General features: G+C 48.7%; 1 protein-coding gene across 1 annotated transcript in view; it reads right to left on the minus strand.

Annotated features, from left to right (window-relative positions):
- Positions 1–352: 352 nt before the first annotated feature.
- CNGB1 (cyclic nucleotide gated channel subunit beta 1) overlaps positions 353–15853 on the minus strand; it is an 86799-nt gene continuing 71298 nt past the window's right edge. Inside the window, exons 30-33 of the mRNA XM_058440294.1 lie at positions 13801–13919; positions 13402–13548; positions 3933–4152; positions 353–652 (exon numbers count right to left, since the gene is read on the minus strand). Coding sequence (XP_058296277.1) covers positions 353–652; positions 3933–4152; positions 13402–13548; positions 13801–13919 — 786 coding nt within the window. The remainder of the gene's footprint in view (positions 653–3932; positions 4153–13401; positions 13549–13800; positions 13920–15853) is intronic.

A 15853-nucleotide genomic window follows, 5' to 3' on the forward strand; every position in this document is an offset into this window, starting at 1 on the left:
ATAACCCTTTACTTTTTCAACAAAGCTTCCCATATATTGGAGCCTCATTTTATCCCCTACCCATGAACTTTAAAAGTGGAAAATCATTTTGTTCTTAAAAAGAGAAACAGTCAGGAAAAGGTAGGGCTCTCAAATGATAGAGCTCAGGGACTCCGACACGTGATTCAATTTGTCGAGCTCAGGCCCAGCCCCGCGAGGAGCTGAGTCGGGGCTGGCGTGCTGGAGGGGCGGTCAGAGCTGCAGCCACTGAAGCCACGACTACGGAAAAGCATCTCCTCTTGGGCCGTGGGGGAAGATGGGGCGCTGGGGGCACACCTGCCAGAACTGCGCGCGGGAGCCGCCTTACCCCACCTTACTCCGCCTTCTCCTCCTTTTCCTCCGGCATCTCCACCGACAGGATCTGCTCGCCCGGCTCCGGCTCCGGGCTCGGGCTCACGCGGATCCTCACCGAGTGCTCCTCGGGCTCGGCCGGCCCCTCCTCCTCTCCCTCTGGCCTCCCAAGGGAGGCAGGTGGTAGAGAGCGCGGTGGAGGCCCCGGGGGCTCGGGGGGCGTCCGGGGCGCGGGTGGGTCGGGAGCGGCCTCCTTTGGGGGCGTGCGCTGGTCTGGGGCAGCCGAACCTTCCTCTCCCTTGGCGTCTTGCGAGCTCTTGGCCTGGAATCGAGAAAGGGTGACTCGTGAGGCACAGACTCTCGGAGGGGTCTTGGAAGGGTCTTGGACACCTCCCTGTTCCAGCCTTTTTGGACTCCCAAAGAGGACAGTGGAACACACAGCGGGTGAAATCTAGTGGGTGGGGTGGAGCCGCATCGGCGTTATTTAGGAGAAACAAAATACATTATGGGGAAGTGTACAGATTAAAAGTCCCGGCTGGATTTCGTAGAAAGTCTTGGGATGTCTTAGATCTAGGCTGTGGGGCTGGAAGCTGGGGTGAGGCTGTTGTTTCAAGTGCTGGGCCCGTCCCACGAGCTATTGAAGCAAGCCAGGCAGTGACTCTGAGGGAGTACCCGCAAGGCCTCTGCAAAGGCTGAACCATCTGTTACCAGGGATGGGCACTCCTGGAGTGGATGAGAAAAACTCCAAGCAAACAGGGTAAAAAGTGATGAGGGGAGAGGCTGCTGGGGCTGGGCCCCCTTTCTGGAAGGTCTCAAAGGTTGAGATCCTCAGGGATCGCCTGCGGCTGGGTACGCCTGCTACTGGGCTGCGCTGATCCCGTGTGTGGGGACTTGATGGATACCTCCAGCCTCCAGCCTGTGCTGCTTCCCACAAACGATGGCCATGGTCTTCGCATCAGTAGGGGACTGGGTAATTAAACCAAGTCTTTGTGGATACCTGTGGCCACTCCCACTCTGCCTGACCCCATCTCTGCACGGAAGGAAACTGGAGAGGGAGCAGCCCCCAGAGGAGACCAGAGTGGTCCTCAGCTGCCCAAGACCTGTGTGAAGTGGTGCTTGTGAGTTTCAAGTGACAGCAGTCAACGTCCTTGTGCGGAGAGACCTGCGCCATTTGCTCAAGTCGTAGGATATTGAAGGAAAGGAATGGAGAGGGGGCAGCCAAAATGCTCCAAGAACACAAGGCCTCTACTGGGACATGCTTCTCCCTCTGTCTCAGTGTTTCCCTATGTTTTGGTGCCCCTGTCCCACCCTCCCCTGTCCATCCTAAACTCTATTTTTTGTTTGTTTTTTTTCCTTCCTTCCTTCCTTCCTTCCACGGAGTCTTGCTCTGCCACCCAGGATGGAGTGCAGTGGTGTGATCTCAGCTCACTGCAACCTCTGCCTCCCAGGTTCAAGCGATTCTTCTGCCTCAGCCTCCCGAGTAGCTGGGATTACAGGTGCGTGCCACCACGCCTGGCTACGTTTTTGTATCTTTAGTAGAGACGGGGTTTTACCATGTTGGTTAGGCTGGTCTTGAACTCCTGACCTCAAGTGATCTGCTCACCTTGGCCTCCCAAAGTGCTGGGATTACAGGTGTGAGCCACCTGCGCCCGGCCCACCCTAAACTCTTGACAATGCATTTCCAGGGCAGGATGCTCAGACGGTGAGCATTGTGGGACTTCCTGAAGCATGGTCCTATGGCTGGAACCAGCAGCTCATGGGAAGTTAGAAAAGTGCTTTGCTGTGTTCAATCTGCTTTTCTAAAAGGCCTCCAAGGTATCCTGCTCGATCTTTACGACCTCATGAGGCAACCCTCAGTAATCCAAGTCTCAGAAAGCTTGAGGGGCTTCCTGGGTCATGGAGCTAGTGGGTGACGGAGCTGGGATTTGGATTTGTGTCTCTGAATGTCTAGTTAAGAGCTCCCTGCACTCTGCTATTCTGCCCTGGTTGTGCTGATTTGGAAGGGAAGTGCCTTTTAATGCAACAGTCATGCAAATCTAATTCCCATCTTAAAGCTGCCTTGCTGAAGAGCTACCACTTAGGAGCCACAAGCCCACCCCAGCTGAAGCTCTCGGTGTACTGAGGGCACCCTTGGGGTTCCTGTCTAGTCAGCCCTCACAGCAGCCAGCACTGAAGACCCCCACTTGCCAGCTCCACCTTGACCTTGACAGTTTGTGAGCCAGGCCATCACATCTTTCCTCAGTCTGGGGCCATTGGTGGCTGTATCTGGAGAATATCTTGGCACCCCAAATGGCTTTGATGTCACTCACCATACTTCTGCTGTCAAACAACCTCTGGATGGGTCTCCTGGACTCTGACACCAGGCTGGATTGAGACTGAGTTCACTGGGCTCCTTTGAACTCTGCTGTGTGGACTGTTAAGCCCAGTCTGCCTAACCCCAGGCCCTCTCCAGATCCCCAGCAGCCTTCCTAAAGGACAGCCGTGAACAGACACAATTAGTGTAATCATTCTACTTGGTGTTCTTGGCTTTGGTCACAGAAAAAAGTCCCAGAACTAATTTTAGTGTCCCCCATAGATTTATGGGGGTGGGGATATTTGGCACTGTGCCTGTGTGAGAGGTTTTTACTTTCAAATTTTTATTTTTCATTTTTTGAGACAGGGTCTCACTCTGTCACCCAGGCTGGAGTGCAGTGGTGCAATCATAGCTCACTGCAGTCTCGATTTCCTGGGCTCAAGTGATGCTCCCAACTCAGCCTTCCAAGGAGCTAGGACCACAGGTGTGTGCCACTAAGCCTGGCTAATTAAAAACAAAAAAAGAAAAAATTTGTAGAGACAAGTTCTCGTTATGTTGCCCAGGCTGGTCTTGAAATCCTGGCCTGAAGAGATCCTCCTGCCTTGGCCTCCCAAGGTGCTGGGATTACAAGTGTGAGCTACCATGCCTGACCCAAATATCTTAAATTGTCACAGACACAGTATTAAATATGAGGACACACTGTCTTCTGGGGATGGACACTTGCTTCTCACACCCTCTCCTCTAACCTCTGCAACAGTATCAAGACTGCCTTTTAGAGATCCTGCTCCCAGCCTACTCTCAGTCCAGGGGCGGATATGTGACCCAGGCCTCTTTGGAGCACCATAGTGCCCTGACCACACCGAATGGCTCAAGAATTGGCATGTGACCCAATTCTGTCCAATGACTGGAACTTTTGCTAGAATCCCTGGGAGAGAGGTGCTTTCTTTCTTTTGGAGTTGCTATGCCAGGAGGGTGTCATCCTAAAACTCTTGAGAACCTGCCTGGAGATAAAACCCTCACTGAATAAAGCAGAGATGACACAATGGGAAACCTCTTCCTGCTGGCATCATTCGGGCTTTTGGATCCAGGCTTGCCTGAACTTTTCGATTACTTGACCCCTAATTCCCATTTTTCTCAAGCTAATTTGAGCTTGCACTCTGTCACTGGTAGCCAAATGAGCCCTGACTGATAGTAAAAGGAGGGGGAAGACCCTAAAACTAAATGTGTGGCCCACTCTTGGAGACCCCTCGGCCTTCTCCCTGGCATATATCCGAAATGGACGTGGTGACTGGGTTCCCAACCACATTACCTGTTCCAGCAACTCTTGCTGCTTTGCAGCCGCCTCCAGCGCAGCCAGTTCTTTGAGCCGGGCCCGGAGGTGAGCAAGTTTGCCGCCTTTTGCCCCCTTGCCACCCGTCTTTCCTGTCATAGCGAGGGCAGCGCTGAAGAGCTTTGGGGTGCCCGCCCGGGGCGGAAGGATCAGCACACTCTTCTCCTCCTTGGGCTTATTGTTGTTTCTCAGCATGCGCCTGGAAGAAAGCAGCATCCACTTACATCACAGACGCACTCTGGGGGAAAAGAAAGGCTCGCTTGTGCAGCCTCCTTTAAGCTGGAGCTGTGTAGTGGTGGTGATTTTGGCTGGTGATTGTAGAGAGCTTTTCCTGGGCCAAGCGTCGTGTTAAGTACTTTATGCATTGCATCTCATCGAAGGATCAGAACAACTGTAATGAGGTGGGTTTTACTGTCTGTTGTACCTTAGAGATGAGGAAAGTGACGCTCAGAGAGGTTGAATAACTTGTCTGAGGTCACACAGCTAGGAAATTCTTCTCTTTCCTTCCTTTCTGTCTCTCTCTCTCTCTCCTCTCTCTTCTGTCTTCTCTCTCCCCTCTCGTCTTCTCTTCCTCTCTCTCTCTCTCTGTCTCTCTCTCTCACAGGGTCTGGCTGTGTCACCCAGGCAGGAGTGCAGTGGCGTGATCATGACTTACTGCAGCCTTGACCTCCACGGCTCAAGCGATCCTCCCACCTGAGTAGCTGGAACTACAGGTATGCACCGCCACAATTTATCATTTTGTAGAGACAGGGCTTCGCCATGTTGCCCAGGCTGGTCTCAAACTCCTGGGCTCAAGCGATCTACCCGCCTTGGCCTCCCAAAGTGTTGAAATTACAGGTGTGAGGCACTGCGTCTGGCCTCTTTCTTTTTTTTAACCAGCAGAAGACTTAGGAAATCCTGAAGGACACTTTCACATGGGGAACTGGGAATAAGATGCCCAGGTGGAAAAGGAACCAAAGCTCTTTCCTTCTCCTTCTGCTTCACTGTCGCCTCCCCCTCGTCAACATCACAATTATCAGCATTTATTGAGTGTCTATATGTGCCAGGCCCTCTGCTCCATCCTTTGCAGGCACCCTTCAATGGCCCCTATTACCCCCTTCCTGGTGTTCACACCTCTGTGTGGTCCCCTTCCCTTGAGGATGGGTGGGGTATGTGTCTTGCTTTTAAACAATCGAATACAACAAGGGCTATCACTGGTGGAATATGTCACACAGGATTGTGATCTCTGTCTTTCAAGGGGACTCTCCCTTGCTGACTTTATTTATTTTTTATTTGATTTTTATTTTAAGTAATAGAGACGGGGTCTCCCTATGTTGCTCAGGCTGGTCTTGAACTGCTGGGCTCAAGCAATCCTCCTGCCATGGCCTGGCAAAGTGCTGGGATTACAGGCATGAGCCACAGTGCCTTGATGTAGGGAGCAGCCAGCTGTGTTGGAGAAGGCCCACATGGCAAGGACCTGAGGCCAGCCACTGGCCAATTGCCAGTGGGAACTGGGGCCCCAGTCCTACAACCCCAAGGAACTGAATTACACCAACAGCCATGTGATCCTGGAAGTGGGTCCTTCCCCGATCCAGACTTGAGATGAGAGCCTGCTCTGGAAGACATCTTGATGACAATCTTGCAGAGGACCTAGCTAAGCCATGTCCGGACTTCTAACCCACAGAAACTGAGATCGCAAATGTGTGATTTTAAACAGCTAAATTTGTGGTAATACTGTTATGCTAATACATACTCTCTCATTTAAGTCTCACAACAATCCCCATAAGTAGGTCTTATTATTCATCCTCATTTCCAAATGAGGGTATAGAAGTTCAGAGGGGGTGAGTAACTTTCCCAAGGCCACACAGCTAAGAAGTGGCAAAGCTAGAATTCAAACCCACACTTCTGACCCCAGTGCCCCAGATATTAATGATTACAAAGCAACATTACATCATTATCTTCCTGGACGCTGACAAATACCCCTGTGACATGGAAAGGGCTGAGATTATTGTGCCTCTGACAGTTGGGGAAATTGAGGCTCAGAGCAGGGGGAGTGACGTGTCCAAGGTTACCAGGAAGTGGCAAAAGCAGAATTGCCACCCACATCTAATGGCATGTACCACCCTGTTTCTCTAGATAAGGGTAGATTTTCCATCAAAGAGAGCCCTAGCTTTTTACTGGCAATTTTTCACACTACAAACATGCGGTGAGCAGTTTGTTTCAAGAACAAATGAATTCTGCCTGCAACCAGCAGGCCTAGACAATAATTGGCAAATTCATTCATCGAGGCTCCAGCAAAACTTGTTTGTTTAAGAATGAGGCCATTACTGGCTGCTTATCTAATCAGAGGCAATGGGTTTAAATTGTGCATGTTGATATTAATTGCCCAAGATTTGCATTTCTAGCTGGAGATCCCCCAGGAGAACACAAACATGATAATTCACCAGACGCCTCTGACACGCGCCAGCTCGGCACTGTCCCCCATGTTATTTGAGTCCATAATTCATGATGTGACAGCCCACAGGAAGGCTGAGGGTGCTGTGAAAATGAACTATCTTTTTCTTTCTAACAAAATAACTATTTATAGGACCTTTGCTGATTGCTAATAGCTGTCTCTGTTTGGAAACATTGAGCTGGCTTCTGGGGCATTTCCAGATTAGGGAAATTTGTCCTCATTTTCTGATGATGTCTGCTTCCCTGTAACTGAGATTGAGCAATCAGCCTGGAGCGAGTGACCCACATAAGACCTCTTCATCCTCTTTCTTGGAGTGGTCGAGCCAGAGATCTCAGCACTTCATTTCTTTGGGGACCCAGGTACCCCATCTGCAAAGCAGGGAGCTTGGACAGAATCCCACACGTGGCCTTCACCAACTCAGATGTCCCCGGGACTGTGGTTCTCAGACAGTGTATCTCCCCTGACGAGCAGAGCTCATACACAATCCCCTGCCTCTCTGGTCAAGCTGGCCTGGCTAGCAAACAACCACTCATGGCTGGGACCCCCATTCCCACGCCCCCCCATGTTGCTGTGAGGCCTGTTAGCCCCATTCCTTCACCTCGCTGCCTCTCACCCACACTTCAGCCTTCTCAGTGTGGACACAGGTGCACAGGCACTGTCAGGAATGGGGGCCTCTGCACGGCTCTTGGGAGGTGCCTTTGGGGTCCCATCTGATTTGCCAAACTCTTGCCTAACCCACTCAGCGGGATGGGTAACAGCTAAAAGCATGGCTTTCCTGAGTTTTGCTTCTCCTGGTGGGGGTGGGGGCAAGAAGAGAGGGTGGGAAGACCTGGTACCAGTTTTCAGTCATAAGCAGTTGAATCTCATGATTTGTAGTAATTATGTCCTATAAGATCTCTGCGAACACTGAATTAGCAAATACGGAAACATTGTTCCTAGGGGAAATACAAGGCTAGATTCCTACAGATCTCCCATCACAACATTCATCAACCATAATACATAAACTTGGCCAGGCGTGGTGGCTCACACATAGACCCAGAACACTGGAAGGCCAAGGGGGAGGGTTCTTGAGCCCAGGAGTTCGAGGCTGCATGAGCTATGATCATGTCACTGCACTCCAGCCTGGGTGAAAGAGCACGACCCTGTCTCTAAAATTAATAGTAACAAACTTGTCTTATGTGTGTTTCTTTTTAAAGACATTATTATTATTATTATTATTATTATTATTATTATTATTATTTTGAGACAGAGTCTCACTTTGTTGCCCAGGCTGCAGTACAGTGGTGTGATCTTGGCTCACTGCAACCTCCGCCTCCCAGGTTCAAGCCATTTTCCCTACTCAGCCTCCTGGGTAGCTGGGATTATAGGTGCCCACCACCGCGCCTGGCTAATTTTTGTAGTTTTAGTAGAGATGGGGTTTCACCATGTTGGCCAGGCTGGTCTCAAACTCCTGACCTCAGGTGATCCGCCCGCCTCAGCCTCCCAAAGTGCTGGGACTACAGGCATGAGCCACTGTGCCAGCTAAAGGCATCTTATTAAATATAGATTGTTGTTTTATTAACATTGAACACACAGCCAATAGCACTGTAATTCATGCCCGAATGAAACTTATCTAACACACATATTTTCTGTGTAAGGCACATCTGTGCTTAGGAACACGAGACAGCACTTCAGTGCTATGCTGGGGGGCCATTTTAAACAGTGCAATCACCAACAAAAAGCACAAAAATGAAAAAAAAAAAAAGAGTGGCATTAAATGGACCATAAAAAGACACGTCTTTGCAGTACAAGAGCTAAAACCACAAGACAGAACTGGGACTTCAGCGGGGAGCGTGCACTTGGGGTGACTCAAGTATTTTGCTGCTCTGGGCATGTCCTTGAATGACCACAAAAGCCTGTTAGTATTGATCTTGGCGTTACGAGTCCATTTCAGTGAGGAGGCGACTTTGCAAATATGGAGTCCATGAATCACAAGGGTCCACTCTATCTCCCTGTCCCTCCGGAGAGGAGGCACTGGCACGCACCACTGATGTGGTGGGGAACGTGGGGAGATTTTCTGGGAGAAATTTAGATAGACGGGGTTTTGGAAGGGCCCAGTGGGTCCCTTGAGAGCAACCAGGTAAGGTGAGTTTTGGGGCAGCTTCCTTCCCCAGGGGACCTCAGTGTCTTGTGTGCATGATGCTTGGACATTAACACTACATCCTTTTACCTCGAAGCTGCCAAAGGGCTGCTGTGAAAACCTAAGGCACAAGTCACTCCTCTGTGTAAAACTCTCCATGGCGCCCATCTTCCTCTGAGGTCCGACCGAATGTCTTCCCCTAGACTCCTCTGATCCCATACCAAGCTATGCTAATTTTCTTGCTGTTGTGCCACCCACACACTAAGCCTGCTCCTCCCCAGGGCCTCTGCACATGCTGTTCCCTCTGCCCAGAATGCTGTACCCAGCCATCAGTCCTCCCAGCTCACTCCTTTGCTTTGTGCAGGTCTCGTTGAAATGCCACCTGCTCAGAGCAGCTTCCCCAACCAGCTTATCTCAGGCAGCTCTCTGTCACTTCCCACTCCTCCCGTGGCTTTGTGTTTCCTCATAGCCAGACACATCATATCATCACTCATCTTTCCATTGTCGGTTCCCTGACTAGAATGTGAGTTTTGTTTGGTCCCTACTCTGTCCCCAGAACTCAGCACTGTGTACTCGATACATCACTGTGCTGTAGGAATGGATGCTGGTGAGTTACTTCCCTTTGTTATGACAGCTCTCTGTGCAGTTAATTTATGGTGTCATTGTATAGAATGAAGGGGAAAATAAGAATGTGTGATACAAGACAAGGAGGAAAACCCAGATATGTGGATTAAAAAGGTTTTAGCCAATTGAAAAATTATAGGGTGAATCTGATGGCTACAGAGGAACAATTGCTTATTTATCTTAGAGACAGGGTCTTGCTCTGTCACCCAGGCTGGAGTGCAGTGGCATGATCATAACTCATTGTAACCTTAAATATCTGGGCTGAAATGATCCTCCCACCTCAGCCTCCTAAAGTGCTGGGATTACAATCATGCGCCACTGTGCCCGGCATGAAGTGATCATTATTAACATGCACTGAGCTCTCTTGTATGACAGGCACCCCACCGGAGACATTCCTGCACACTATTTAATTTTCACAGCAGCAGGCCAGGCACAGTGGCTCACACCTGTAATCCCAGCACTTTGGGAGGCCAAAGCGGGCAGATCACCTGAGGTCAGGAATCCCAGACCAGCCTGGTCAACATGGTGAAACCTCATCTCTACTTAAAATACAAAAATTAGCGGGGTGTGGTGGCACGTGCCTGTAGTCCCAGCTATTGGGGAGGCTGAGGCAGGAGAATCGAATTGCTTGAACCCAGGAGGCAGAGGTTACAGCGAGCCAGCATTGTGCCACTGCACTCCAGCCTTGGCGACAAAGCAAGACTCCATCTCAAAAAAAAAAAAAAAAAAAGTTTACAGCAGCAAAGTAGAGGTTATGACCTTTATTTTACATAGGAGACAACTGAGACCAGAAAAGTTAAACAACTTTCTCAAAGTCACACAGCCAGCACCTCATATGGAAGGGATCTGAGCCCCGCCAGCCTCCCAGACCTATTGTGGGGTTCCTGACACACTACGTTGCCTGTCGCTCAATTTGAAACCTGATCTTAAGGGTTTGAAAATAAAAACTGGCTTTTCTAAAAAGAATGACCTGTTCCCCAACAATGCAAAATACAGATGCACAAGGTTATTCGTTGCACCACTGTTTGTAATTGCAAAATTGTGGAAATACCCTGAATGTCCATTTACAGGAATGTTCTGCCACTGTGGAAAGGAATGAGGAAGCTGACTCTGCACTGATAGACAATGATTTCCGGGTTTTGTCGTCATGCGGAAACAAAGCAAAGTACAAGAATCTACAGCATGCCACATTTTGTGTAAGAAAGAAGAAGAAATAAGAAAATGTTTGGGGTGGGTGTGGTGGCTCACACCTGTAATCTCAGAATTTTGGGAGGCAGAAGCGGACAGATCACCTGAGGTCAGAAGTTCGAGACAAGCCTGGCCAACATGGCAAAGCCCCATCTCTACTAAAAATACACAAATTAGCTGGGCATGGTGGCGGATGCCTGTAATCCCAGCTACTCAGGAGGCTGAGGCAGGAGAATCGCTTGAACCCGGGAGGTGGAGGTTGCAGTGAGCCAAGATCTAACCACTGCACTCCAGCCCAGGCTACAGAACAAGACTTCATCTCAAAAACGAAAAAAAGAAAATGTTTGTGGACTTGTCTATTTTTGCAAAAGTAAGCAGAGGAAAGAAAAGGCAGAAATTGATGCGACGAGTCATGTAATAATGGGGGTTGCAGTCAGGGGGCAATGGGGACAGGGAGAGTTGGGACGTTTTTCTGAATGCCCCATTTTGCAGAGTGTTGACCTTCAGGAACATGTTAATGTTCTACATACTTAAAACAAGAAAAAGTCAACAAAGATCAGGGTGGCAGGAGCCCTAAATGGAATGTAAACTGCAACAAGTGAACCTACCTGTATTTCAAATGAATAAAGTAACCACATTAAAGAGTGGAGGAGGAAGAGAAGGACTCCAGATGACTTTGAACATAACACTTACATCATATATACTCGGGCTAAACACAAAAGAACTGCATCCAGTACTGAAGTCTACCTAGAAGCCTTACTTTTTGTTTTTACAGTGACATGGGCTGGAAATTCCGAAATGAACTTCTCTGTATTGCTCAGTGTTGGAGAAGATCTTGATTTACAAGTATGAAAAGGGAGAATATTAGAATGAATTCTAATATGTGGTGGCAGGGCACGGTGGCTCACTCCTGTAATCCCAGCAACTTTGGGAGGCCAACGCAGGTGGATCACCTGAGGTCAGGAGTTCGAGACCAGTCTAGCCAACATGGTGAAACCCCATCTCTGCTGAAAATACAAAAATTAGCCAGGCGTGTAATTCCAGCAGAGGTTGCAGTGAGCTGAGATGGCACCACTGCACTCCAGCCTGGGTAACAAGAGTGAAACTCCATCTTAAAAAAAAAAAAAAAAGAATGAATTTTGTGGTGCTGGATTGAAATTGTTTTATAGATAATCAGTAGAATAGACAGAAAAACTGAAGTTGGCATATATATGTATATGTGTGTGTGTATTTTATATATACATAATATATTATATATGTATTTTATATATATATATTTGTATTTATACATCCTGGTGTGTATGTGAGTATGTTTCTTGGTTCTGCCTGCTGCAGAGGCCTAGTAGCACTCCAGTAGCAATGACTGCTCCTATGACTCAGATCTTGGTTTCTAAAAACCATCCCCCAGTAAAAGGAATCAAGGCTGCTTGGAGAAATGGCCATTTCCAGGATACTGCAAGGGAAGTACAAGATGAACCAGGGCATCTGGTTGTGGCTTGCTGTTCCTTGAGTAAGGAAGGAAGTGCTAAAGTATGACAGAGATATCACAAAGTCACAAACGAGCCACCTTGAAAAAGTGCCCACTGGCCAAACTGGACCAATTTGAGCATCAAAATAATGATTGTTAACAGAGTATTCATGGAATCAAGTAAATCCATGCCTATATACATTGAGAAATGAATAAACAAATGGGAGAGAAGAGAAAGCTCTTCCATACAGCTGACTGCCAGCTAATAATCAAGGAAGGAGTGGAGTTACAAAATTACCATTTTATGACTATCATAGCAATCTCTGTAACTATCATAGCGAGGAACCATCAAAGGATGCTAAAAGCAGTGGGTAAAAGTTTGATGTGGAACAGGATATCCTCATAGCCTGAAGGTGACTACCCACTAATTACTTAGGAATTAGGTTTAAGGGAAAATAGGTTTACAGTACAGAAACCTTAACCAAGTAATCAAAGTAAAAATCATCGATGTTGGAAGTAAATGGCATAATGCACCTCTCGATACATTTGCTGCAGAAGTTCTGAGTTCTTCCTGCCAAAAATGCAGACTCTAATGGTAATCACGAGAAAACATCAGACGAACCCCAACTGAGGGGCATTCTGTAAAATAACTGGCCTGTATGGGCTGGGTGCGGTGGCTCACGCCTGTAATCCCAGCACTTTGGGAGGCCGAGGGGGGTGGATCACGAGGTCAGGAGTTTCAGACCAGACTGACCAACATGGTGAAACCCTGTCTCTACTAAAAATACAAAAATTAGCCGGGCGTGGTGGTGTGCACCTGTAATCCCAGCTACTCAGGAGGCTGAGGCAGGAGAATTGCTTGAATCCAGGAGGCAGAGGTTGCAGTGAGCCAAGATTGTGCCACGGCACTCCAGCCTGGGCGACAGAGCAAGACTCTGTCTCTAAATAAATAAATAAATAAATAAATAAAATAAATGGCCTGTATGCTTAAAAGAAGTCCAAGTCACTAAAGGTTGGAAAAGCCTGAGGAGCTATCCCAGATCAAGGAAGACTAAGAATACTCTGCACCTTAATTACAATATGTGATCCTAGACTTGATTCAGGAATGGAAAAGAAGAAAATGTACAAAGGATACTGTTAAAGAATTAGCAAAATCTGAAGATGGATTACGAATGAGATAATAGTGTTGTTTCAATACGAAATTTCCTTATTTTAATGAAGGTACTAGGCCAGGCATAGTGGCTCACACCTCTAATCCCAGCACTTTGGGAGGTCAGAGCAGATCATGTGAGCCCAGGAGTCTGATACCAGCCTGGGCAACATAGTGAGACCCCCAGCTCTAGAAAAAATTTTAAAAATTAGCCGGGAATGGTGGTACGTGCCTATAGTTCCAGCTACATGGGAGGCTGAGGCAGGAGGATCACTCACTTGAACCTACGAGGTTGAGGCTGTAGTGAGTCATGATCGCTCCACTGCACTCCAGCCTGGGTGACAGAGCAAGACGTCATCTCAAAAAAAAAAAAAAAAAAAAAAAAAAGATAAAGGTACTGTGGTTATGTAAGAGAAATTCATTGTCCTTAGCAATTTTTTACTAAATGAAAGAAAAGTTACATACCTGGCTTTCTTCCGGAGTAACTTCTGAGACTCAGGATAATGCACCAAAATCTCATTCAGGTCCTTCTTATCCAGGATGAAGAGATTGGTAAATCCGTGGGCCACTACGTTGGCCGTGCGCCGGTTCCCGCCCCCAACAGCCAGCAAGCTGGGGCAGAGAAGGGAGGAAGGAGACCCTTCAGAGACTGCGGTTTTGGTCACATTCAGATCTTCATTTCCCATGTGTGGAGCACAGTGGTGGCCCCACACAGATGACAGCCTTCCCCCGCCCCCATCCCCGCATACATCAGCAGGTGCCAGTGCTGCATCTACCAAGCTGTAGACACTCGCACTGCCCGCTGGCCGTCTCCTTTCCCAGCCCTTGCCTCAGGCCCCTCACTTTACCCCAGCTGCCTCTGACCTTATTTCTCCAAACACAGATCCAGCTTTCAGCGTCACCAGCACAGATTTCCCATCAGGGCCGCCCAAGACCTGCACTTGCCCCGCCTGGATGATGTACATCTCACGGCCGATCTCCCCCTGAAACAGAGAAGGGACAAGTCCCTCTGTCCATCCCCTAAAGTCACCAGGGAAGCAGCCAGGGCTGGATCCAGAGGCTGGAGGTCCGGCAAGGAGGAACCTAGGCACTGGGGTCCAGCCCTGCCACCACAACTTGGGGTGTTGTGTGGGGGCAGTCACTTCCCTCTCGGGCCTCAGTCTCCCCATCTGTAGACTTGGAGGAGTGACTACCCCATGCCCTCCGTAACTGACAGGGTTGCAGTGGGGGAGTTAGTGATGTCATGGAATGGGAAGTGCCAGCTAACCTGGGAGGTGCCGGTATGATGGAATTCTGCAAACTTCCATTTAGACCCACTGATGGAGGCAGGGCAAATCAGATAGCAGCTCCCACCATCAAATGAGGTCTACACCTGGCACATCTCAGGGGCTCGGGAACCATTTGCTAACTGCGACAGGAATGGGAACAACAATAACGATAGTATTCAAATTGCCTTTTTTTTTTTTTTTGAGATGGAGTCTCGCTCTGTCGCCCAGGCTGGAGTGCAGTGGCATGATCTCAGCTCACTGCAACCTCTGCCTCCTGGGTTCAAGCAATTCTTGTGCTTCAGCCTCCCAAGCAGCTGCGATTACAGGCATCATGCTTCAGCCTCCCGGGTAGCTGCGATTATAGGCATGTGCCTCTGCGCCCGGCTAATTTTTGTATTTTTAGTAGAGACAGGGTTTTGCCACGTTGGCCAGGCTGGTCTCGAATTCCTGGCCTCAAGGGATCTGCCTGCCTTAGCGTCCCAAAGTGCTGAGATTACAGGCATGAGCCACTGTGCCCAGCCCCAAATTGCTTTATGCAGTGTACTACTTATCCTCAACAACCCTCGGAGTCTAGATCACTCTTTGCCCAAGAGCTGGGATCTGAACCCAGACAGTCTGGTTCCAGAGTTCATGGCTGTTATGGGTTGAATTATGTACCCCCTCCCAAATTCATATATTGAAATCCTCATCCCCAGCATCTCAGAATGTGACCTTATTTGGGAATAGGGTCATTGCAGATGTAATTCCTAAAGATGAGGTCCTTCTAGACCTAATCCAATATGACTGGTGTCCTAAAAAAAGGGAAATGTGGACACAAAGACAGGCATAGAGACAAGAGGATGTGAGGAGACACAAAAAAAAACTAGATGACCACCTACAAGCTGAGGAGAGAGGCCACCCAGCTTGTGGTGGAGTTGCATAGTGTCCCACGGCAGCCTGGAAAATGAATACAATGGCCTTAATCCCAAGTTAAACCGAATGCATGCATGAATGAATAGCTTACTTTGGACTGCAATTAGAAACACCTAGTCTGCCACGCGCCTTCCAATCCTCATCCCTTCACGGGCCTTTGTCCTGGCCAGCTACCTGTGAGTCACATGTGTTTAAAAGGGGAAGAGGAGGTCCACAGAAAAAAATAATAATAATAATTAAAAAGGGGGCCGGGTGCAGTGGCTCATGCCTGTAATCCCAGCACTTTGGGAGGCCGAGGCGGGCACACCACCTGAGGTCAGGAGTTCGAGACCAGCCTGGCCAACATGGCGAAACCCTGTCTTTACTATAAATAAAAAAATGAGCTGGGCATGGTGGCATATGCCTGTAATCCCAGCTACTTGGGAGGCTGAGGTAGGAGAAATGCTTGAACTCAGGAGGCGGAGGTTGCAGTGAGCCGAGATAGTGCCACTGCACTCCACCCTGGGAGAGAGAGTGGGACTTGGTCTCAAATAAACAAACAAACAAATAAATAAATAAGGGGTGGGGGGAGTGACCAAGGACAGTAACTGTCACACTTTTGACTTATTTGACAAAAATTTCCTGTGCGTTTCACACATGCATGACCCCCTTAACAAAAAGGAAGAGAGGTTTGCCTCCATGTTTCTGTTTAGTTTGACAAGGGTGAAAGGGTGAGGGGACCCTCACCTCACTAACCA

The sequence above is a fragment of the Hylobates moloch genome, unplaced genomic scaffold (assembly GCF_009828535.3).
Source record: "Hylobates moloch isolate HMO894 unplaced genomic scaffold, HMol_V3 SCAFFOLD_6, whole genome shotgun sequence".
Taxonomy (NCBI): domain Eukaryota; kingdom Metazoa; phylum Chordata; class Mammalia; order Primates; family Hylobatidae; genus Hylobates; species Hylobates moloch.